General features: G+C 42.4%; 1 protein-coding gene across 1 annotated transcript; it reads right to left on the reverse strand.

Moving 5' to 3' along the window:
- Positions 1-209: 209 nt before the first annotated feature.
- On the reverse strand, positions 210-4,577 carry LOC141782076 (uncharacterized). Its single transcript, XM_074658117.1, has 8 exons — positions 4,410-4,577; positions 2,424-3,125; positions 2,163-2,234; positions 1,786-2,024; positions 1,339-1,392; positions 1,114-1,224; positions 872-949; positions 210-764 (listed from the first exon to the last, which is right to left on the reverse strand). Exons 1-4 carry the CDS (start codon positions 4,570-4,572, stop codon positions 1,960-1,962), a joined length of 1,002 nt encoding a protein of 333 aa, XP_074514218.1. The 5' UTR covers positions 4,573-4,577; the 3' UTR covers positions 210-764; positions 872-949; positions 1,114-1,224; positions 1,339-1,392; positions 1,786-1,959.
- Between the last annotated feature and the right edge of the window lie 21,856 nt (positions 4,578-26,433).

The following is a 26,433-nucleotide window of genomic DNA, read 5'->3' on the forward strand; positions in this document are numbered from 1 at the left end:
TCTTAGTTTGTTATTTACTTCTTCTGATTATCATTAGATTAGACTAGTCTGGTTATATCAAGTTCTTGACTTACTTAAAGCTATTAACCAATTATATTAGAGTTTTCTTCCTATGTGTAACATTTAAATTGCAATTACTTAATTACTTCAATTAGAGACTTTACTGTTCACTATAAATTATTAATTTATTAATGAGACATGTAGACATTAGTGAATTAAATGTATTTATTAACCACAACTGTAACAGTAAATATTCAACAGAGCCCATATTGCAAGGTCACACATATATCACACAAAAATGTAAGGTAAAGTAAATATAATATTGTATATAATAAATGTAATAATTATTTACATGAGCAAAATATACAGTATATACAGTGGAAACCGGTTACAGTGATCACGGTTACATTGATAAACCGCTTATATGGGGCAGTGGTGGCCCTCCCTCATTACCACCACTGAGATGCCCTTGAGCAAGGCCCCCCCAACCGCTCCAGTGGAGTTGCTCAGTGACCAGCAGATCAGACTGTGGTTGTACTGGGCAGCTTCCAGGTGTGAATGTGTAACTGTGTGAATGTGATCAGGGCGTTCCTGAAAAAGAGAGCATTGCCCTCAGTGAACCTCCCCCTGAATAAAATAAAGGTAAAAACAAATAAATAAAATATGGATCAAAAAGCTTGGGACAGAATCATTCCTATGCAAATGCTGTTTAAGCTGTGGAGGAGGACAGCTGGGGACAGCTGATGGCCTGGGTAATGGCTGACCTGGTCAGGCAAGAAGAAAGACATAGCAAATTATTAAGATTGTGTGTTGACTTGATTCTATCTCTTTGACACGCACACAGCCAAATCAAGAACATTCAAATACTTACTTTGAGCTCTTGGCGGTTGCAGCGGCGGTTGAATGGGCTCTGCAGACGTCTCAGGAGAAATCGGAAGTGCCTCTGACACTATATAGAATATTAAACATTTCATTATTATTCACAGTAAGATAAATAAAAAACTTGACTATGACATTGTGCACCAGTATCTGATTTACATCAATGAGAACAGTTCCGATGGACACTACATATGGATATTTTTAAGATGCAAATACAGTTAAAATAATACACACCTGGAACAGTGACAGTTGTCTCTGTTGGCAAGGGTCCTGGTGTTTCTGGCATCAGGAACATCAGCTCCTGAGGAAGGGGCACAGGTCTCTTTACCATCGGCAGAGCAGGGGCTGCAAGGAGATAAGGACCACAAAAAGTAATCAATTATTGGTTTATAACGGACATAATCAGAGGGAATATGACAGAAAGGTTTAAATGGATAAAAAGAAATATAATGCATTTACCATCTACTTGTGAACCCTTCAGTTCAGTTGGTGTGGACAGTGTAGCAGATGGTACTACAACAGAAAAAATCTTGTCAGTCATTTATATTTTGACAATATAAAAAAAACTGGTGTTAGTAAAGGCATACATTATCCATCTTTTACTTCACCTGCTTATCTCAGCCTTATATAGTTAAACAGACTGTTTGTTACATTAAAGTATAAAGAATTTCATTCATACACATGCAGTTTAGTTCTGTATGGATAAATATTTAGTAGTCAGTCATTACAATTTAGCCTAAGCAGGGGAAGCAACATGGCACACTGCAAACACATGCATACAAGTGTTAGTAACCACAGCAGTCCTATATGTATATATATATATATATACATATATATATATATATATATATGTATATATATATTCATCATATAAGTCTAAAAACTGGAATAAAGAGTGCTACTTACCCTCGCCATGACTGGAATCAATTCATAGTCACTAGGACAACAAGTTGAACAGCAAAACACAAACATGACCAGAACATGGTCAACATGAGAAGGAACGGTTTATGTCATGCTTCGGTTTGGGATAAGAATTCATGGTCCCAGAGTCTCTGTCGACGACAGGACGTTTTTGTTTGGTTAAGAACCTCTTTCTGTTCCCGAAGCCTGTCGTCTGGCAGTTGATGCTGATGGTGCAGAAACAGCTGTAAAACACAAACAAAAACAATTAAATATAAACTATATAGAATACACAATTAATATTAAACAGGCTGAACTGTAAATTATTTTGAATCTTCAGGCAGTAGAAACAAACCAATATAAGACAACAAATGTTTACTCACAGCTCTGCACGTGTTGCTTAGAAGGACAGATACCCAGCATCGCTCTCTCCAGCTCTTCATCTTCATCCATCACTGTGATGCAAACAGACAAGAATTAGAATGTACTAAAAATATGGCTTTACTGCACTTAGGATAGTATGAATAAAATCACCACTGAAATAATGGAAGACGAAGTTTACTCCCTTTGGTGTACTAAAATACACTGGATACCATGACAGCATATACATTTTTTTGACAAAACAAATGGAAAACAAGACCCACCCATGGCTTCAGCAGGGGCCTGTGAGGCATGTGTCACCAGAGAGGAGCCAGAGGGGGAGGGCAGCTTCTTCTGCAGGTACACTTGTAGTTTGTGCATCTTTGTTCCTGGAGCACAGCTTTTCCTCATAATAAAGGCTGCATAGCCATCATCCCTGCTGTCCCAAATCTCTCTCCAGGTGCTTTTGGCACGAGAGCCAAAACCAACCAGCTGGTCATCCTCTGATGCTGCTGCTGCTGCTGTCACAACTGGCTTTTGTTTCTCATAATTGAGAAGAGACTGGATTTCTTGAAAGCTGAGGGCATAGCTCACAAATGACAGCAGGCTGTCCTTGCTGTGCCTCCCTGCCATGAACACTCCTGCAGTCTCCTCCTTTTGCTGGTTCTTGATTAGGTAGATGGTATACCCAATGTCATTTTCAAGGAGCCAGCGGAAGGACTTCCCTTTATATTTCCCAAACTGCAGGATGTATTCTCCAGCCACATCAGTTTTATCTGAAGCATCCCCTCCTCTTAAAATGATCACAGTCAGTGCATTTTTCCTGACCAGCTCCTCCTTCACGGGTGCAGACTTGTCCTGTAGAGAGGGGTTGTCTTTAAGGAGTTTGGCTGCATCCGTTGGATCCTGACGGAGATATCCGAGTGGTCCCTTGCGGAATGTGACACTCATTCTCCCAGGGAAAAAAAACGTTTTCTGCATTTTACCTGTAATGAAGAAAAGCATATTGATCTATTAATATGTTATAGACAGGCATTGTTTTCATAACAAATGTTAATAGTGAGGGTCTCAAGGGAGAGCAGGAATTAGGAGGTTCACATCTCAGCTCTAGCCCCTTTACTGTCTACATATTCTCACTGTATTTATCAGGGTTTTGAAGAAAGAAAAAATGATATCAAATACCTTTACTTTAATATTACCTTTACTACTTTGTATAGTACCTTGATTAAGTGCCTGCCTTTGTGTATGTCTTAACGATGAGCTCTGGTTGTTGAGGCAGATCAGCCCCCCCCACCCCCAACCAGTGATTCAGACTCAAGTAACACTGAAGTGTGAAGTGTCTTATCCAGCAACGCCCTGCATTCAATTCACCTTTCCTATCCCAAACAGACATGCATTAGACTATATTTGATATATTCTGCTTTTGACAAGCTCAGACAAACGTGGCCTATTTAGTATTTTGAAAATTGTAATATGGTATAGAAGCATATAATAAGTGTTAAAATTAAGCATGAATAGTACGTTGTACACAACATGACAAAGTATGAAAAACCCTGAGACATTGGTTCTCAATTAATAAACAATATTCTGGTGTTCTCTCATTTTAACAGAGGTGGAAGAAGTACTCTGATCTTGTACTTCAGTGATAGTACTGATACCACAGTGTAGAAATACTCTGCTACAAGTAAAAGTCCTGCATTAAAAACCGTAAGTATAAGTACATGCTGTGACAACAGCGTTAAGTGCAAACACGACGACTTTATGATTCATATGAAGCTTGTTCATTTATCATTCTGTCAATGTGTGTATGTAAAGTAACGTTAGTGTGTCCAGAGTAACGTTATATCTAACCTTACTGCTGATGTAAGCTGCTGATATACCGTAGTTAACGCTACATTAGACATTAATGTTAACTAACAACGTGATGCTTTCAACCTAAGGAATGTTAAGTTTCGTTAGCTTGTAATTCATCCGAATATACCGCAGCAGCTCGACACAATAAACTGAGGAAACACGGCTAATGACAACTTTATAACACGTCAGACAGCGCCAGGATACATTATAATAACATGTTGGTTCATTGTTAATAATGTTACGTTAGCTTGTAGTTCATCCCAAAGTCGCCAACACGGCCGCGGCGACACAATAAACTGAAGAAACACGGCTAACGTTAACTTTATAGCGTCCACAGAAGCAAGAACACGTCAGACAGCGCCAAGATACATTATAGTAACATGTCGGTAATCTTTATTTATCTAAATATAACTCACCGTTTGGCGTAATGTCCACACAGCGCAGCTCAAGCTCAAGTCGATGCGAAGTGTAGCTCATCCAGACCAACACTGCCAGAGTGGCGAAGGAAACAACAACTCCTCCTCCTCTCCTCGGAAAAAGGGCGCCAAACAAACAATAGCGGCCAAAGATATATTGCATCCGTAGTGGTTCAGCACTACCATAGAGAATGAATGGAAATGTGTTTAGGGGGGACATGTCGATGTGTCCTTGAGCAAGACACTTATCCCCAAATTGCTCCCGGAGGCATAGCCATCGGTGTGTGAATGAGTATTTAGATTAAATCCTGATGGGAAAAATTGGCACCTTAATAGCCTCTGCCATCAGTGTATGAATGGGTGAATACTGACATGTAGTGTAAAGCGCTTTGAGTGGTCGGAAGACTAGAAAAGCGCTAAGTCCAAGTCCATTTACCATTCCTGTTGGCTTTACCAAGCGACTTCTTTGTACGTCACACCTCATGCCACATACACCTACCAAATTTCATAGATATAGGATATATGCAAGGGCTACTAAATGGGGAGCACTAGCGATATGTGTGCAAGTTTCACAACTTTTCTGATTCATTTAAAAAAATAATAATAATACCTTCAGTTTCAATAGGGCCTTCACCGACTGAGGTTGTTGGTGTTCGGGCCCTAATTAACGTTACTTAAATTAAGCATTAAATTCAGTATTGTTAAATGTCCTACACAATTTAAATGTAATGTTTATGTTTTTATTTACAAACATTGGTTAATTTTTTTTGATAAATAATGAAAACTCTATTGCTTTCTGATGCAACACAGGGGGGGGTTCGGACCGGCTGAGTGTATCCTCCAGAGATGCTTTAACAACGAGAGGCGGTGCGTAACACGCGGATCCATCAGCCTCAAAACGCCGTCGTTTAGGGGAGAAGACCTGTAAACTTTGAAGTAGCCGATACGTCTACACTCACACAGAGGGAAGAAGAGTAACAGCTGATGCGAGAGTCAATAACTGTCGGCGTAGCTTCGGTCCTTCTCGCCAATCCAACCTTTCCAGCCTTTGTAATTTGTAAACTGTGAGTGTAGTACGATGGAGTTAGTTATCCAGCTTCGTGTTAGCCATAACCATTTCCCTGTACATTTCCTTGTGTAGATAGCGGTCGCTACAACGCTAACATTTCATTTGCCATCGTAAAATATATCAGACTTTAACACAGAGAAGCAGTAGGGGTGAACTGTTTTCTCTTGTTTATGTTAAGTTAAGGGAGTTAGGCTTAGTCCAAGTATTTCCATTTGTTTCTTTTTTTATAGAGATTAGCCAGAGCTCCGGGTCGGTAAGTCAGGATGTTTTGTTTGTTGTTTTGGCCTCTGGTTCACCCTGAGCCCACGCTTCACTTTGTCCAATGTATTAGTTTATATTTACTGTGTGCAGCAATAAATGCTCGTTGTTGCATTCATCCACTCTCCGTTTTTCCTTGTCCTTATGTTGCGCTCCCCGACTGGGGCGTAACATGAACCAATGGGATGATTTCAGCCCCCAGAGCGACTCTATGTGCACATTTATTAGAAACCTTTGTCTTCACAGCATGCAGACAAGCTGAGTGTTGCAAAAGGGGAACAACAGAAGCCTGGCCGACATGAAAATAAAATGTCGCCTCGGTGTTCTCATTAATATTGATGAGTGAAGGCCTTTTGACAGAGTAAGTGGCTCTGACACAGTTAAGGTTGACACTGAGGAGCAGCTGAGTGCTGCAACAAAGCCTCTTTATTATCCCACAGCAACACACGATAAACCTGATCCGTATATCTGCCTATTAAGTAGGTGCTTTCATCAGAGGTAATATAGTCGGGAAAGTTTGTCTGTATAACATGCTGTCACTTTTTCTTTTTTTCATTCTCTTGATGTTACGGAGCCTGTGAGTATTTGTACTGTTTGTGTTTTTTTAACAGCAGCGACTCTTCACATCAGGCAGCTTCTTTACAACTCTACAGTTGCCTCCCCGTCTCTTTGGTGGTGTTTTTATTGTTTAGAAGCGGTCTATTAGTGCTATCAGGGTTTATGCCACAGCACATGAGGACAATAAAGGAAGATGATGGGGATTTTACTGTTGTGCCTTCTGGAGGAATCATCACCACCTCCTGAGATGTAGGACTCACCCCATATGACATGTAGATTTTCACTATTATTGGTAGCCAAAGTCAAGTATTTGTGTTCCATTTGCAAAATAATGAATCATAAACACATGAATTGTTGTAAAAGATGAAGGAGCGTGACAATGGACTTACAATGTATTTATATATCACTGTCCGATGAGTAGGTGGGAGGTTGTGCTGGTTACCAGGATTGGTAACACATTCTGTCTGGACCTCGGCCTTTTGGATCTGTTGGATCCCACAGTGCAAACTTTTTTTCCATCAGTGGCCGTCTTCGAGGTCCTCAGGCACCTTCCGATATGGTCGGCTGACACGTTCCCTCGGTGCGAACTCGCTTGAGTAGTTTTATCCATCTCCATCTCTCTCTCTGGTGCAGTGTCTCTGTGCCAACCCTCCCCCTCTCGTAGCTGGAGGGGTCTCCTGGTATCATTACCAATTCAAAATGTCCTGGTAGTGACCGTGCTGGCCTTTCAGGGAACAGAGGGCCACTAACACAGCTAACAAGTTCGATGGAAGAATGTTAGAGGAAGCCATTGCAGCTGAGTAGCTATCTATCCACTTGTATATAAGCCTGCTCTGCTGGAGTATAAACTGCTCCATCTTTGGGGTGATGGTTTGTAGACAGTAATGAGAAATAACTCTATGAACCAACTGTCAAATTGTTGATCGAACTAGTAAGTAAAAGTGCACCCGAATACATTATTCAGATATGCACAGATAATGTGCATATCTGAACAGATTCTCTGATCAGAATTTGTCTTCAGTCTCACAGTATTATAGGTGATTGTTGTCTGTACACTGTGAAAAGGAACTGCTAGCAGCCAAAGCAGCAAAACGTTTCATGTGCTTTAGGTTATCGGCTAAAAACAAGGAGGTGTTCTTAAGTTTGAGTTCAATACTCAGATATTCAGCAACGAGTTTCATCAGCTTTCACCAGATTAATTGTGCAGTGCAGGATAAAGCTGAAGTGTTATTTTTACCTCATGATCCAATATTGGAGCCTGCATTGTGCGCAATTAGATGTGAGACAGGAACTGTCTTAAAAGTGCATGCTAATCGAATAAGGGAGCTTTTCAAATTTTTGTCAATAGCTTTCTCAATTTTTATTATTATTTCAAATACAATTATTTCACAAAAGATTTCCTCCTATTTCATGCACAATTTCCTTTTTTTATTATGCCATAGGGCCCCACTAAAGTCTATTTCCACTCATTAACAGTTACACAGCTTTTAGTTAGAATTTTAAAGGTGGGATTTAAATATATTTTAATATTACATTAATTCAGGTGGCATGGTTAAAATAATATATTTTGTTGACAGCTAAACACATGCATGAGGAGGATAAATCACAGTAGAAAATATGATGCAGAAAATGATGCAGACTGTACAATTTTCGAACAACTTCACAACATATCAGAATGCTTTTGGTTGGCAAAGAAACCCTAGTGAGCTCTACCAGCTCTCCGCTGCCGCTTTTTAAAGCTCTTTCGATTTTTAATGACCCCATGACCTCTCCGCTAGCACCACCCTCAGCACAAACTGTACATTTTTAGCTCCACTACGGGCAAGACTCTAATGGCCCTTGCAGACACAACATGGGGCGCAAATCACAGCCAGGTTGAACATTGCTCATTGCAGCAAAAATCCATCGCGGTGCAGCGCACGCCATTGGAAAAAAAGGGTTTGTCTTGTTGTGTTTGAAAGGCCTGTAAGAATAGAGAAGTCATCAGTATGTTTTTTACTTTGTCCACACTTTCTGTTGTGTGTAATGGCCTTTAGAGACTTCAGCAGGGCTTGATGAATGTTGTCAGCAATGATTCAGCGGTGATCAAACATTTCAAATGATAATACGTCTACCAAAATGACGAATCATGTGGGCTCATGGTTGATGTTGTTGTTGATCTAAACGCGGCTGTTATTGGCAGTATCAGTCACAGACATTTAGAGAGCAAATACCGTCCCTGGTGGGGATTTCACTCCCTCCAACATTAACATATTGCAGGTGGTGCGATCAGATTAGAGATGTCCTCCGGCACCCAAAACACACATTAATCCTGTAATGGACCGCCGTGCTGTGCTGAACGCCATTACTGGTCAGGTGACATGCAGCAGGGGGACAGTTATCAGTGCCGTGACTGCCTAATGACTTTTTAAGCTTCTCTGCAGAGACAATGGCTCTCATTAATCCAATTGAAAGCCACTTCAGCGAGATTCAGTGTGTGTTGGTATCCACCACAGATGGAGAGACACTGCACTGACTTCTTCCCAATATTAGGTTAAATCTGTTTTTGACAACTACAGCCCAAGAGTCTTAGCCAGGCCTACCCCCTGATGTGTTTGGAGAGTGAGTTCCAGAGGGTGGGGGCAGCCCCAGCTCTGTTGCGGCTGGAGGAAGGAGTGTGGTGGTGGAGTCGGTCTGTGAGGTAGGAGGGTGTCTGGTTATGGTAAATGGTAAATGGACTGGCATTTAACCACTTTTCTTTTCTCACAAATGGCCCCCTGATGCTAATAAATGACATAATTGAAATATAATTGAAACTGCAGGTACAGCTGTCAATCATACTTTTATAAAAAAAGATGGAGTGCTGTACCTCGTTTTGTTCAGATTATCCATTCATTTTAATCCTACAAGTGAGCAGAAATATCTGAAAGCATATAAAGTAAAGTATATATAGTCAAATGCCCCCTGGTGGAATAGTGGTAAAAACACAATGAGCTTTTTTGATTTAAATTATAGGTTAGGCATGTAGATGCGCAGGCGTTTGCTGCTGCGCTCCACTTACAATGCCTGCCTGTATGCACGCCTAGTTATCAATCAAACTGTCAGGTGTTGTGTTGGTGTGGCGTATGTTTGCATATCAGATTACTCGTACAGGCAGGTGTGGCGTATGTGACACTAAATCAGGTGTAGCGTATGTTACACGCACGCACTCTAAAAATTCATTGTGAATGCCTCATAATTTTAAACCACCCTCACCAGCGCTCCATCCACGCCATGTGTGTGTAACGCCAGTGTCTCCATCTATGTACATTTTAGGCTTGCGTTTACAGGTTTGTTCGCTGCTCAGGTGTCTTCAGTAGGCCGTAGTGAGGCGTTTGATGTTAGTGGGTTGATACCTTTCACACCTTATATCAGCTAACATCTGTAAAGTTGAAACATGTGTGACAAATAAACAGTCCAACTATTAATTCTGTGTGAATAACACCAGAGGAAACCTTCTGTCTGAACACACCTCAAGTCTTTTTCACTCAGTCATGGTCAGATTATCCTTCTGTTGGACAAACTTGGCCCACATTCAGCACACAGAAGGAGCTCACACTGAAAACAGGAAACTCATTCTTGAATTTGTCTTGAACTTTCTACTGATCACAGACTCAGATTCACTTTGGAAAAGGGGATGTGTGATTATCTCCGGCAGTAAAGTCTCCTGGCACTCACTCCCCATTCATCCATGTAGCAGCAGAATGAGGGCAGATATTCAAACACAGATATTCATCTTTATTTGAAAATTTCACACAGTTGAATCAGTTCCGTGGGAGGATGATCTCACTGTCGTTACTGTAAAACTTTGATAAATATTTAAAGCAGCAGTGAGAGTCCCCTCCAGATAACCCCTCCAGTGCTGTATACAAACCACAGTGAAGTTCATTTGAAGAACATTGTTTTTTTTTAAAAAGCAGACTGTGGAGGTTCAGTCCTGCCAGCCCGTTCTCATTCCCAGGGCGTCAAATACAAAACGCTAAGTCACGGCCATCGGCGTTATATACCGCCGCACAAGGCACCCTTTCCCGGTGGTAGATGTACCTGGCGTTCCATTAACTACAATGTAAACCCATCCGCGGCAACATTAAACACTCAGTTTAAAGAGTGAAGAGACACACAGGACGGGCGGGAGGGGAGGTGGATGGGTCCAACAAACACAGGGCTTTCATCCAGGAGATTGCTGTTCGTTAAGTTTCACTTTAACGTTACAATCAGTTCATCGTTCGCGTCCCGTGATCACAACGTTTAGTCATATTTGCACTGCAATAATAAGTAAGTTATTAGAAGCCCAACCATGATGATTTTTCCTAAACCTAACTGAGTGGTTTTGTTGCCTCAACCCAAGCATTTTTGTTAAATTCACAACATTAAGTATGTGTTTAGTGGGAAGGAAAAAGTGACAGGGGTCTGACATCAGTCAGTATGTGACGAGTTGGGATGAGAACATGTTGGTCCTGCATAGTGAAGTGATCCAGAATCAGGAGCCTGAAGAAAGTCCACCAGTGAGCTGCATTTAGGAAAGCTACCGAAGCCTTGGACTGTGTGTGTGTGTGAGTGTGAGTGTGAGTGTGAGTGTGAGTGTGGAGAAAGTGATGTAACAGCAGTTTAGCAGGTGTATTGTTGACCTTGTTCACCATGCTATAGTTTAGCATATTAGCATGCTAACATTTGCTAATTAGCAATAAACACAAAGTACAGCAAAAAGCTTTGCAGGTATTTGGTCGAAAACCAAAGTATTGGACACATTTTAATTATTAAGTAAAAAAAAAAATGAATTCATTTATTAATGAATTAATTAAAATAAGGCTAATTGAAAAGCAGTAAGCAACGTACAAAAAGAGATGCATATAAATAACCTAAAAACATATTTTATAGGTTGTGAGTATCATCTACTATATACAATGTGAAGCACTATGTACATCATATATAAATAGTGATTATGCTGTGTTCTGTAAACAGCTGGTGGAGGACAGGAGGAAACCAACCAGAGGTCTTGCCAGAATACCATGATGTGAGAACAAAACTGTTTCTGAATATTCATCCCAGAAAGAGCAGTTTGTGTTAATTTTTTAAACAGATTGGCCGGGTAATATTTATGAATAATTTTGATAGTCACTCCCTTAACCTTATTCATGAAGTATTTATGAGGAAGCATCCAGACCTTCTTCCTATATATATCATTTACAAACTGATTCCAATATGCCATGACATCTGGAATAGAGACAACATCTCTTTGAAATAGGGCAGCTATGGCTCTATTATTATTATTAAGGGGAAGCAGTGAGAAACTTCCTACTGGGGAGTCAGCTGGGTTGGGCTTATCTCTACTTTCTTATGTTCAATGAAAAATGAAGCAGTAAAATAACGTCTTACAAGATTTCTCAAAAACAGTCACTGCAGGCTCTGGATGAGGATGAACTTTGTGTGTGCGTAATGTGTTACTAGAAACCTGTCAGTCCAACGAGGGGTGACGCAGCACCAAGTATGTTACAGTGGGAACACCCTCCATGCCCGGCAGCAGTCCATCCCCCATACCGGGATATAGTCAGTCAGGGTGAGTGAAGAACATAAGCGTGTTGGGCCGCCACATGCCATCGTATTCCTGTCGTGTATTCTGGTTGTTGATTGGTAACGAGCCCAGGGAGGACGTGCTCCTTTGGAGCATAATTTTACATGTTTTGGCCAATCCCAGATTATCATGTAAGAAATTAAATACAATTGTTGTCATTTGATGTAAAAAAGAAAAATGTTGTTAATTAATGGTAAACTGGGGTTTTGTCCAATGTCTATATTCTGAGGGCCAGGAGCCAAAAAATAATTCTGACCCACGTTGTGAAAAATATGATTTTTTTTTTTTTTTAAGAGTGCTCGCATTGCATGTTTCACTCAAGCATGAGTCATTGTTTTTAAGAAGTTTCCTTCTGGAGAGAGTAAAGATGCCAAAGCTCTACCTTCGGTGTTGCACATCTCAAAGTGAAGTTGATTTCAACTTTGAACTTATCAAGGTGCAACCAATACGAGGACAGCTTACCTGAAAGCAACTCATGATGAACTTGACACTCATCAATTGAAGCTCGTAGCAGCTATCAGTGATGTCATACAGACAAAAGATGAAGTCAGTGTACAGTCGATGGGATGTGTTGATACAGAGAGTGAATCTGATAAAATGACTGTTTTCCTGTTTTCCTGTTGATCACTCTGAGAAGCTGAAGTGAGGTGTGTGTTCTTAGACAGGCTTTACATGGGCTGAGGGTGTTTTGACGCAGGCTACATGTCAATGTGTGTTGCCGTTAAGTTTCAGAGTGAAAACAAGCCATGCTAGTGTGTCTGTAAGACTGTATGACAATTTACAATGTCACAATGAATATCAGGTATAATGTTCACCATGGTCACCATCTTAATTTACCGCAGAGGTCAGCAACTACATTTGTGCAAGGGTCAGAATTCTTCAAAGCAGACTCCCTTACAGACGTCTCTTTCCCAATGTAAGTCTATAGGAAAACGTATTTTTGGGCCCAATGCATCACGTTACTGACACGTAAAGTTGCAGTACCGGCGTTTGGCCACTACGAATGTCCGGATCGACGACCGGCTTGTATGGACAACAATTACAGTAAGAAGTCGTTGGCAATGAACATCTTGGGCCTCAGGTACCTTTCGTAATGTAAATTTATATATAAAAAAGGAAAATCACACAAGTAAAAGCAAAATGAGATTTAAAGACATAAAATAGTGCAAGTTAAAATAAAGGGCTTTAAAAGGTTAATTTCAGGTTCAGGTACAACCTTGAGACTTGTGTTGTATGTCATACCCTTCTCTCTCTCCCCCATTTCTACATTGTCCTCTGTCAAATAAAGGCAGAAATACCCCAAACTTAATCATTTTGTCACATCACTGCAGGTTATTGGAGTTCCAGTTCTGATGTCTCAGCAGTAACACTGAGCTCATTCTACTGGAGAAACACTCCTCAAGTTAGAAAGAATCCAGCGGCCTTGCAACTTTTTCTTAATGATATTTCATACTCAGCTAGATGTGCAGTATTAGGTTACGTCCCACCAGCTTTAACCATTAGAGAGTGATTAAAACCTGGCACCAGGAGCTGATGGCATTAGCCAGGCTTTGTGATGATAAATGACCTTCTCATCCAACTTATTGTCCGGAAAAATCAATGGAAATATTTAGTGATGATGTGATTAGAGAGGTGCTGAGAGGAGAATGAGAAAAAGTGAGAGGAGATCAGAGGGCAGACTGGATTTCTGCATCATTAGCGCATACCACGGAGATGAAACAAGATAGAACACGTTACCTTTACAAAATGGAAATTCTGATCTTTAGAGAAGATCTTCAGATGACTTTTTGAGGTCACCTTTTGGCATTGTATCGGCAAGACGTAATGACCAGATTCATCTTTGTAGACGTGTATTGTTTTTTGTTTTTTTAGCTTCACTACTGAAAGTCACTCTAAACCAGATATGTTGCATAGTAGTTGGACTCTTTTATTTGTTTCATGGGGTATTCATTTCAGGATGACGCTTCCTTGTCTCTCAACTTCTGAGGGTGGGATGAATAGTTACGATCAGTTGCTCTGTCACTCGACAGAGATACAGAAAAGTGGTTAAAGTCATCACACATGCTCTGGTCTGGTCGGTCAGAAATTGAGTTGAAAATGAAGGAAACGTCGAGATGGAGGACCCTGTAGTGTTATGTAGAAAATCATAAGGAGGCGACTGTATTTATTAGCTTAGGTGTAAGGCTGTCTCTCTGTGTCAGTGCTGATAAGACACGCCCCTGAGCTGTGATTGGACAGTTGATTGTTTTTCAATTTTGGCATGGATGATGTGTTATAAAACCTGTCCATGTAGCGGCTCTGTGAGGCTATAGTTGAGCTAAATGCTGTTTAATCTCAACAGATAAATGCACAATGGTGTCGCAACCATGTTCAACTAATACATAACTATCACATCTGGCCATGTGAGTATGTCATAGAGTTTCAGAGTAAAACACTACAACTGGGCAGTCAAAATGGCCCCAAAACACAAACACAATGGCTTCTGGGTAAAAAGAGACACATGTGCAGCTGCCCGTGAGCCCATGTGACTTTTCATAACACAGCTACTCAAAAAAGTCAACTCTACCGAAGCAGTTCTGACAGTCCATCCATCTATACTGAGGTCTCATCACATCTGGAGCATTCCCTGGATGTCGGACATATTCCAGATGTTGTGTTTCCCGCACACCTGTCACGATGACGTCCCAGTGGCTCCTTTGAGAGACAAACTGGTCCTGGGGGTAAAATCTGTTCCACATCTTAAACAACACCGAGCTGTTGGAGAACCATGAGGAAACTAAGATAACTTTTATTCGAGTCATTATTTCACTTCTTAAATCTGTCGAGGTCAGTCATGGCTCTCTCTCTCTGGTTGGCTCAGCTCAGCTCAGCTCAGTGTGGATGAGGTACCAGTTTAGACACAGAAGGGGTCATTTAGCTGTAATGACCTCCCTGTGAGCTGCTGGGAGGGTGGAGGCTGAACATGTGCTCTGTCTGCTGCTTCCATTAGCTTAATGGTCCATTTGTTCCCGTGTTGTGCTGAGGTGAGCACAGACCAGACCAGCACTGTGGTCTGCTCAGAGATAACCACTACCACAGTTCAGCAGAAAACCTCCATCCCTCCACTGACTGTTCTTCTTCACATAATAAGAGGTGGAAAAGGGACATCAGTATACGGAGGGCAGCATGCAGTTTATGGAAATACGTTCCCATGTGGAACAATTAAAGAGGCTTTTGTTTGCAGCAGGCGGTGCATGTCTCTGGATATAACCCTCCGTTATTAACATTCTCATTATTTTCTTATAGTCTATTCTACAGGATGAAAGGTGGTCAGTTCAGTAATCAGTGTGTGCCCAACCACTGTGTAACACTGGTTAACACTGACTACCGAGACAAGCCTACTTTCCATGTTAGTCTCCCATGGGCCTGCCTGTCCTGTACCGAATGGTTCGGGACAAATCCACGTACCTTTCCACCCCTAGCAGGCAAACATCTATCACTGTATATAAGGCAGCACTGGGCGCTGCGGTAGGCACGTCCTTATTGGCCGGTTACATTTATGCAAATCTCAGCGGGCGACCGCGTGCGTGTGATTGGAGGGGAGTATGACCCTTTGAGTCCAGTAGAGGGCGGAGCCTGTGTGAGTCAGAACAAGCAATTAACAACAAGTTTGTGCAATTAAGGGCATTTAGAGAATTTGACTTGGAACACAAATATGATGGAGGAAATAAAGAAAGATTAGGCCTGATATGATAGCTTCCTCCATCTTTGACTGACGTCTGAACTTTCGCTGTTATAAATGCTGGTGTGACTGAGTCCTAAGCACCCACCCTGACACATGTTAGTGAGCTCAGAGGCTGACCACGAGGACAAGGACATGGAGCTCAGGAACAGCCGGTCATCTGACTTCACCTCCATCACATCACTGACTTTGGGAGCAGTTGGAGGTGAGGGATGAAGAGGACGGTTGGTTGATGAAGGTTTTTCACCCTGAGCGGTGAGGATGAACCCAGGTTCATCTGAAGCTCTGATAAAGAGGCTGCTGTTGAAACGCATTGAAACTGAGCATCAGCCCAGATGAAGGAGCAGGAAAACGACCTTACTCATCATAAAAAGCTCTTTAAATGTTTAAACAAAATGAATTTGCCCCGCAGTATCTGCATTTCATCAAGATGGTGGGAGGAGAGCATCGCAGGAGACTGTTACCTTCAACATTATCATTTTACTCATTAATCAGAACCTGAATGAAACTCTTAAGTAAATCAGGTCTCATTTGTTGAACACACAGCTTCACAACTGCTCAGGGAGCGAGCCGATTTATGCTAATTGACAACATCATTTGCATTTCAAAGCAAAGGTTTTCCAGTTTTGCACGGAGGTGTCTCAATTGAATAAAGCTCGTGGTTAAACGCAGCTCGCTAGTTTCCTTTGGAAAACCAAACAACCTGGACCGTTCTGCCAGGTTGTTTGAAAAAATCGAGGTCAGCACCTCAGAAATCAGATGCAAATTGTCAATCGATTGTTCAGTTGAGAAAAATTTATTTAGAAGTTTTAATTCTAATCTCAGTTTTAATCTCAGGATTTATCTATTTTCAGACACTATAATCCACACCTACTTCTGGTCTTCTGGTCTGAATACAGAGACAGATAATGTTGTTGGTTGAACAGATAGAGATAATGACATCTCTGTACACCTCTAAGATGAATATTATACTTACTGAACATCAGCATGTTAGCACTGTTTCTATAAAGATCTTAGCGTGATGACAATAGCATTTAGCTCAATGCACTACTACAGCTTCACAGAGCTGCTGGAATGGCTGAAGCACTTAATCTTGTCGGACAACAATGGAGCTCTCTGGCACAGAGGAAGAAGATACATCCGATCTTAGATCACAGAATATGTTACCGTTTGTGGGATTAATTCATTATTGGTTTTGGACTTACAATATGTTGACTAACAGGAAGAAAAACATATTACCCGACCTATCCTCAGTTACTAAATGGACACATTAAAGAGACTCTATGTAAGAACCAGAGATTGCTTGTTAACAGCGACACCTGTGGCTGTTAAGTCAACGACAGTCAGCGTCCTGTTGCTCACGCTCACACTACGTAGACGCGAGCGAGCATCGGTCAAAACAGTAAGGTGACACACACGAGACTTGAACAGGCATCATTTTGATTAACGTTAGCCACATTAGAAGCTAAAACCACAGTATCACTATATATTTCACATGCTTGGCACTAATGTTAGCTCACCAAACGAAGGTCCCTCCATGAACCGGTGTTGATCCTAGTGTCAACTTCACCTTCTTCATTCTCCCCGACCGTGATAAGAAGGCTCAGGGGACACACCGTAGTTTTGTCTCCTGGGCCGGAGTCCATAACGTTACTTGGTCCGGAGTTAACCCCCGTCACTCCACTCAGCAGCAGGGAAACAAGACACAGGAAACCTCTGTTGGTCTGGAGGCCCAGAGTCAAGCGGCCCAGAGAAAAGATGTGGCCTGGGTAGCTGCCCTCTCTGCCTCCTCCCATGACATTATCCTACAGCCCCGCACACCCCTCCATGAAATAGGTCATAATGAGTTGGTTCACGCCCAAAGGGAAGACCCCACGATTGGGGAGATCATAAGGCTCAAAGAGGTGAATGATAAACTGACAGATGGTATCCGGAGGTCAGTGAAGGGAACCGCTTGCAAGCTCCTTCACGAGTGGAACCGACTACACCTTGAGGATGGAATCCTGTATCGACGGACATCAGAAAGAAAACAGTTAGTCCTACCTCTCAAATACCAGTCGGTTGTCTTGAAGCATCTTCATGATGACATGGGGCATGTGGGCACAGAGAGAGTACTCCACCTCGCCAGAGAAAGATTTTACTGGCCTTATATGAAAAGGTGCATAGAGGACTATGTAACTAAGAAATGCTCTTGCATAAAACAGAAGAAGCCCACAGTCCATGTGCGCGCACCCATGAGCGGCATGAAATCTAACTCACCCCTGGAGCTGGTCTGTATAGATTTCTTGCATCTTGAGAAAAGCAAAGGGGGCTATGAGTACATCTTGGTGGTAATCGACCATTTTACAAGGTTCGCCCAGGCCTACCCAACCAAGAATAAAGCTGGCCGGACAGCAGCAGAGAGGATCTATAATGACTTTGTACCTCGTTTCGGGTTCCCTAACAAACTCCATCATGACCAAGGACGGGAGTTTGAGAATGAACTCTTTCGAACACTCGGGCAGCTCTCTGGGGTAGGTCATTCCCGAACATCTCCATACCACTCCCAAAGTAATCCAGTGGAGCGGTTCAACCGTACCTTGTTACAGATGTTACGTACACTGACAGACAAAGAAAAGGAGTCATGGAAAGAACATCTCCCGCAGGTTATACATACGTATAACTGCACCCGCCATGAATCCACTGGTTATTCACCACACTTCCTGCTCTATGGTCGACACCCTCGCCTCCCTGTTGATCTCCTGTTTGGGTTGTCAGAAGAGACAGATCCGGTGACACATAAAGGATATGCTGAGAAGTGGCATAAAACAATGACAGAAGCATATCATATTGCTAATGATAACAGCTTGTCATCTAGTGCCAAGGGCAAGTCCTATTATGATAAGAAAGTGAGAGGAGTGGTTCTAAAGCCAGGAGATAGGGTGTTGGTGAGGAATTTAAGTGAACGTGGCGGGCCTGGCAAACTGCGTTCCTACTGGGAGAAGAGAATATATGTGGTAAAGGAACAGGTTTCAGATAATCCAGTGTATGTCATCCATCCAGAAGGTGACAACAAAGGGAAAACAAGGACGCTGCACAGAAATCTGCTCCTGCTGGTCAATGACTTACCAGTGGAGTTTCCACCACAGCCAACCAAACCTACTTCAAAGCCATCACAGAGACAAGGAAAAGTGAGAGTGAACGACGTGAGAGACCAAACTATAAGGGCGGAGACATCTGACTCGGATGATGAGTCTGCAGGAGGTTACTGGTTGAGGATACCGGTGAGTTGGGCCGAGCCAAGAACAGCAACTGCACCTGAGAGAACAACCATGTCCCAGAGAAAGCGAATGCCAGTGTTGGAGACACAGTCGTCCTCTGAGAAAATGCCTGATGAGACTCCCAGGAAACCTGTCAGACTCCAAAATGAACCAGCACACAGAATATGTGCCAGAAACACCCAATACAGGGATGGAAATCCGCCTGAGTCAGTCGAAGTGTATGGGGAAGATCTGGAACGAGTGGAGGTCCGAACCTTACCTGAACTGGACTCTGTACCACTGCAAGCTGAAAAACAGGATCAAGAGGAAGAAGGGCACTTACCAGAGAATGGTGAACTACGTCTTGAGGAGGAACAGGATATCCCTCGTCAAACTGAGCCAGAGGAGAACAATGGGCGTCAGTCCGACGACGAGCGGGAGTTGCCTCAATATGCATACCTTGATGAGCAGATACAAGGTTCTCAACCTGGCTCCCCTGTCCCACTGAGAAGGTCCACTAGGGAAAGACGACCAGGCCAAATACTCACCTACTCATCCTTTGGTCATCCAACTTATCAGTCACGACCTACAGTAAACGCGGTTAACACATACCCACCTACTACATACTCACCTGTGGTACTCACAGCCGTACCCACCAACATTCTCATACACACCCCTCATTCAATGTCCGTGTTTACCATTTACTTACCCCACACATGGTTATTGAAAGCACACACATAATTTGTCCTCATGGCCAGACACTCTTGAGGTGTGAGGATTTTGGTATATTGTAAATATTTGTTTATCAGAGGATGTTTAAGTATTTTGAATGGAAATTTGTGTTCAAAGTAAGTGTCGGGAGCCACTTTTGTTGTTGGGGAGCGTGTGGCACACCTGAGACAGTGTGGCCACATTTCAGTGATAATATGGTGTGTGATGATTTAACTTATTATTTTGGATCATTATTTGCATTTATGTTAGGACCTTTATTTATTTTCTTACATTAATGGAGTAAGGACACTGTTTTAAAAAAAGGAAGTTGTGAGGCGGAACGTTAGCGCACGCTTCCGCTGTTTCCTCAGAAGCAATTTGGCGCGAAACAAGATGCACCGTCTCCTCATTGTTTACTCTTCTACCTGCTTAATACAGGTGACATTTCTGTTACGGTGACACCCGTCCCTGGGACCCGTAACATAAGAACCAGAGATTGCTTGTTAACAGCGACACCTGTGGCTGTTAAGTCAACGACAGTCAGCGTCCTGTTGCTCACGCTCACACTACGTAGACGCGAGCGAGCATCGGTCAAAACAGTAAGGTGACACACACGAGACTTGAACGTGATTGACAGGCATCATTTTGATTAACGTTAGCCACATTAGAAGCTAAAACCACAGTATCACTATATATTTCACATGCTTGGCACTAATGTTAGCTCACCAAACGAAGGTCCCTCCATGAACCGGTGTTGATTCTAGTGTCAACTTCACCTTCTTCATTCTCCCCGACCGTGATAAGAAGGCTCAGGGGACACACCGTAGTTTTGTCTCCTGGGCCGGAGTCCATAACGTTACTTGGTCTGGAGTTAACCCCCGTCACTCCACTCAGCAGCAGGGAAACAAGACACAGGAAACCTCTGTTGGTCTGGAGGAGCTGCAGCAGTTATTGAAACTAGTTTTCCACCGTCGGTCACATTCCTGTTTTGCAAGACGGGCTTCAGTAGATATAACTTTGTCTTTTTGTGCTTCCGAGTTAGTGTTGGAGTCTGAGTTGTGGTGGGGGCTGGTCATTTGTTGGCGTTAGCGGCCTCCATTTCTAACCGAGCATTAGCTATGGTTGCACATTGTTAGCCCTGTAGCAGAGCTGTAGAGAGTAAAAGCACTTGCGAGTGTGCATGACGTCACATCCGTTGGATTTTCACATTAAAAGCAGTCTAAGGGCTGATAGAGGTAACCCATTTTTTAGGTTAGGTCTCATTTTTTAGGTAAGGTTACAACCTGTTCACACATAAAAAACTAGTAAAACACATTTATACATGTAAAAATGTGGATTCACCATGTAGTACTGATGATCACTAAAGTTTCTCACTGTAAGTGGCAACCAGTGCAGAGAGTATAGTGTTTCATAAATCCGGCCCTCCACTAAATTAAGTAAATTTTATGCTCCTCATTATTTACCAAAACTACATCCCTAAAAAAAACATTGAAACTAACAAAAAAACTTTGCTGCACTTCTCTCAGATTTCATATGGAAATAATAAGCAGGGAGCCACACACAAACTGTAATACCTTTCTATATCGGGGATTATTATAAACACAGAAGCGACGTTAATTTTCCCTGCAGGCTTGATGTTTTCTTTGAGCCATGTTCAGCTTCAGTAAAGCTCATTTGGCTTCGACACAACAACCGCAGAGCCCCGCTGCTTCCACGCTGCTCCACTAACCATCAAAGGAAAGTCATTTACCTCCTCGCCTCAGCTCTGTCTCCCAGGGATCTATTAAGTTTATAAATTAATGTGGGGCCCTGCTAAATAAAGGCCCTGCATAAACATGGCGCTGATGGAGGTTTTTCGGGGGGGCCTGTAAATTAGCCACAGTGGGAAAATGACACTACTGTGTTTAGAGATTTCAACACCAGTTGGATGAAAGACTTCAGAGAGTAGCATATGGCTGAATTTAAAGCATGACATGAAGACTAATCAGTTTCGCATGATGCCACACATCAGCCACACAGTTCACTTTGACTCCAAGGTCAGGGCTTTTTAAAGCTGTCTTAAAGTGGTAGTGGCAGTATGTTTTTGGCATCAAAAACTTCTGCTCCTCCTCATGGCTCTGTATTCAGGCTTTAGAAAATCTAGCCCGTGACAGGAGACTTTGACCAATCACAGGTCACTTCATTGAGAGAGCGTTCCTATTGGCTGTGCTCCGGTCATGTGACCGGAACTTGCCGTTCCTTCATCAGATTGCACAATGGCGACGGCGTCACAAACTTTCTCATTTTACAGCTAAACCGTGCACTACAAGATGATTCTGAAAACATTTGAGGAGAGAAATAGTCATTAACGTAACAGAATATTGATTCATATTTGATCAACGCTCCCTAGTTTGACCTTTTGGTCGGAGTTTCCGAGTGATTGACAGCCGGCTCTCATAGACAGCAGATGGACAGCAGACCTCAGATCAGCTCTTACTGCTTGTTTTCCTCCGGTGTGTGAAATCCTGCAGATCCCGTTAGGAGCACCGGAGGACACAGAGGCACATGACTTTTTTATTGGAGCGACACACAAACAGTGGATTAGATGCATGATTTAGTGATTATTGTGTTCAGTGTCGCTCTGTGCTGTATGTTAAGAAGTATTCAGTATCACAACAAAGAGCCAGTATTTACAGCGTAATGTAAAGAGTGCTACTTGTGCCGGCGGTTATAAATAAACAGCGTTTCTTTGGAACTGAGCTCGTTGAAAACTTCCGACAAATTGTGCCTTTCATGCCGGATTATCATCAATGAGATGAGTCGACATTAAAGTTGCATTGCACTTTACCTACGCGCCTTTCAAGGTGCACTTAAGGTATGAGGAGCTGGAGCAGCTGCATTAGAAGAGGCTCTGTAGTAGACTGCAGGGGGATGCGAATGTTAATGGGTCTGTCCAGGTCAACGGCTCCCACTGAGAGAAGTTCCTTTATTAAACTGCCGCCTTCATGACCGCTCTACTGCTTCTGCTGCTATAACTGCAGTTCACCGAGGTCATCTTCATAGATATGCAACGTAAAGCACATATGTTTCAAACTATTAAAGTATTGACATGAAGAAGTAATATCAAGGCGAAGCAAAGTAGGACCAAATATAAGAACATAATGTCAAAATGAACACATTATTGGATAGAATCTTACAGAGGATATAGAAAGATCAAAAAACACAACATGCAGTATGTGCATATGTAACGGAGTCAAAAATGCACTTTATTAATAGGTCTGATATGCAATTTATATTTGAGAATTTTATTTTTCATTTAATTCTGTTGAGTATTTTATCGCCTTTTGTGCACTTCATGGCTTCTGTACCTCCTGGGTTTCCGTAGCTCCTCCCGTCCGTCCCTCCCAGCTGTTTGCTTTTGTTTCTGACAGTTTAATACAAGTTTAGACAATGTTTTGATGTAACGTTTTGGGCGCCATTTGCGATACAGCGTATCGCCCCGTGTCATGTGACTAAAATAGCGCTGCAGAGATTTCCGAGTGTAAAATGTGTTATTTTGCATGTTTAGGAGCAGATAATACAGAAGATGGAGACTAGAAGACAACTAAAGAATTTATTTGTCTTCTGCACGTATGTTCTTTTTCAGAACTTTCTCTGTTTCTGTTGCAATTTCAATGTTTTGGGATGTATTTGTAGAGTGGAGTGAGTCCCACACAGTGTTGTTTTGCATTGTTTAGGTAGCAGAGGTACAGAAGATGGAGACAACAATTAAAGAGTTTATTTGTCTTCTGCAGGAGGGAATAAATGCTGGAAAAGAGTCCACGTGTCGCCTCCTTCGATGCCCCACTCACATCTGTTACACATACTGTATACCGATATAGGGACAGCTTGATATAAAAGAAAGACAATTGATAACTTTTTAATACTAAGAAAAGAGACCAGGTTCATGTCTGTATTCAAAAAGACTGAGAAAGTATTTTGGCTATGTCATTTTCAGGCTTGTTCACGAAACAGGGGGTGCTTGTTAAGTTGTGCACAAACAGGTTTAGTTGTTGATGTATAAGATGGTCTGATACATCAAATACATCTTCTGATACCGCACCACGGTGTGAACAGTGATCAGTCTCCAGCTGCTGTCTATGAAAATGAAAATCCAGCAGTCATTTTTGTACAAAAGCATCTAAAAGTAAAGTCTTGTAAATCTGACATGCTGTCGGCGGTACTCACAGCGTCAATTACACACCTAATACGAGTACAATAGAATGTCAATAGAATGTTAAACGAGGAATGATTTAGTGTTATTAAGGTTTTAATGTCGCAGAGCCTCAAAGCTTAAGAGCCAAAAAAGACTGTGCAGCACCGTCTCGAGGAGTGACGTTAGGGGACAGCGGTTATAGTAAGTGGCAGATAGTCGTGGGAGGTGGATGTTAATTCTGAGCGCGCTCCGGGGCGATCACGCTGAAAAAACATCAGCGCTGAGCTGACAAAACACCTGAAGCTAACAGAGGCAGCGACAGGCTCACGGGTTGAGAGGCGCCTTCTGCTCCCAAGAGCTGCTGAATAAAATAAAGGGGGGGAGTCACCGGGACGCCCCCCCCCCTCCCCTCCCCTCCCCTCCCCTCCCCTCCTCCCCCTTCCTCACCATGTGAAGCAGCACTAACAGGATAAGCCTGTGAATTACTGCACTGTGAAAGACCAACCTGTTCTCTCAAATACCGCCGATTGGGCCCTAAAGGGGATACCCTTTAGCGACAGTATGTGACGAAGCATTAATAGTGTAAGAGTCCACTCAGGGTGGGGGGGAGGGGTGGTGGATGGGTCTTACACACACAAGACTTTCAATCAGGAGTCCGCTGTTTGTGTCTCGTGTGAAACTAAAAGTAACATTGACCTATTATGTCACGTCAGTCATTAGTCACTTGACTTGTCGGTATTGTGAGTCCTGTGTGTCACATGAGTCATTGGATTATTATTAACCGTTAACCAACAAGATTTGTACATCGCATGCAGCGGTGTACCAGCTGCAGGAGCACAACAAATATTGTTTGACGGGAGTCCCCAGTTCACCGTCCGGGAGCGTTAACTTAGCAGCCACAATGCTGCGTGTAGTGTCGTGGACATGCAGCCACTTTCCCAGTAAAAGTCTCCACCGCACATTTAGTTTAGTTTAGCAGGTTGTCAGCTGTGTGTCTGCCCGGCGGAACGACACTTTGTCTGCCCGGCATAACTTTAGCGAGTGTCCACGACCTTTCCTAACCCTACCTAAGTGGTTGTGTTGCCTAAACCTGACTTCCTGTGAAATTAGAAGTTTATTTTGAAAGGACACTATGCATGTAACAAGCGTATATTGACACGCTGACCCTGGTCCGTCCAAAAGTAACGCAAGAGGGGTATCCCCAGTGTTGGACTCCGATCCCGAGGGGCACTGACCGAGCGGCGGTATGTGATGAGTTGAGAGTGAGAATGTGTTGGAAAGAGAATTATCCCGGGGTATAAGCACTTCAATAACGCCTCACCGTTCTACTGCACAGCCCCCTCGTATGAATGTTGAATGAATGTGTGCTGTGCTAATGAAATCTACATGGCCTTTATTTTCGGCTGCAAATGAAAAGTGTCTTTGTGAAGGAGAAAAAAAAACCTGCGGAGCCTCACACTGACACTAGATGTGTCGAAAAATGATGGGAGAGCACTTAGAAGACAAAAGCCCATCATACTTCTAATGGGGTCATAAACATTTCTGCTGCGTTAGTCCCATAAATGATTTACAAGTATGCATAGAAGCCAAGCACACAGTCAATGAAATATTGAGAGGTTACATATAATCAGCTCTACAGCTAAATATTTGACAGTGATAACAAAGAAATGTAGATCATAAGAATAGAAGATACCGCATGTCTCCTAACATCAAATCCTCCATCAGTTGTAATTCTACCCATGTCGTATATATCCTGAAATGTAAACGCCCTCTCAAACAAAGAATATCGGAACATAAGACTGCTATCCGCACCCAAAATCTGGACAATGCAATCGCACATCACAATATTCAATGTAATCACGGTTCTCCTGCGACTCTCAAATTCTGGGGTATTGAACGTATTACACCATCACCTAGCGGTGGAGATAGTATCAATACAGTTGTATAGGTAGAGAAGCGTTCTGGATCAGTGAACTCAACACTGATGAACCATCAGAACTTAATGGAGAACTAAGCCGGACGTGTATTTTTTATGGCCCATACCAAGCCTTACTTGTCACTTTACATTTTTTTAAAACTCTCATCTAGTGAGGCCCCCCTGGTACTCGGGGCCCGGGGCATTAAAGCTGAAGTAGGCGAGATTGGAGCAAATATGATTAAAAAAAGTTATTTTTATAAAACGAGAAAAAAAATGTGCCTCTGTGTCCTTCGGTGCTCCTAACAGCATCTGCAAGATTTCACATACTGGAGATAAACAAGCAGTAAGAGCTGATCTGAGATCTGCTGTCCAACTGCTGTCTATGAGAGCCGGCTGTCAATCACTTGCGAACTCCGACCAAACGGTCAAACTAGGCAGCGCTGATCAAATATGAATCGATATTATGTTACGTTGATGCCTAATTCTCTCCTAAAATTTGCACGGTTTAGCTGTAAAATGAGAAAGTTTGTGACGCCGCTGCTATTGTGAAATCTGGTGAAGGAACGCCAAGTTCCAGTCACATGACCGGAGCTTTAGATTTTTTAAAGCCTGAAAACAGAGCCATGAGGAGTAGCAGAAGTCTAGTTTTCTCTCAGAGGTTATTATGGAATTTTTGCCCAATGATGCCAAAAATATACTGCCTACTGCCACTTTAAGGCGCCATGGTGTCCATCAATGTTAGTTTGTTAACAGAGATGATCGCTTTCCTTTTTTTTCTCTCGACGA

The sequence above is a fragment of the Sebastes fasciatus genome, chromosome 14 (genome assembly GCF_043250625.1).
Source record: "Sebastes fasciatus isolate fSebFas1 chromosome 14, fSebFas1.pri, whole genome shotgun sequence".
NCBI classification, from domain to species: domain Eukaryota; kingdom Metazoa; phylum Chordata; class Actinopteri; order Perciformes; family Sebastidae; genus Sebastes; species Sebastes fasciatus.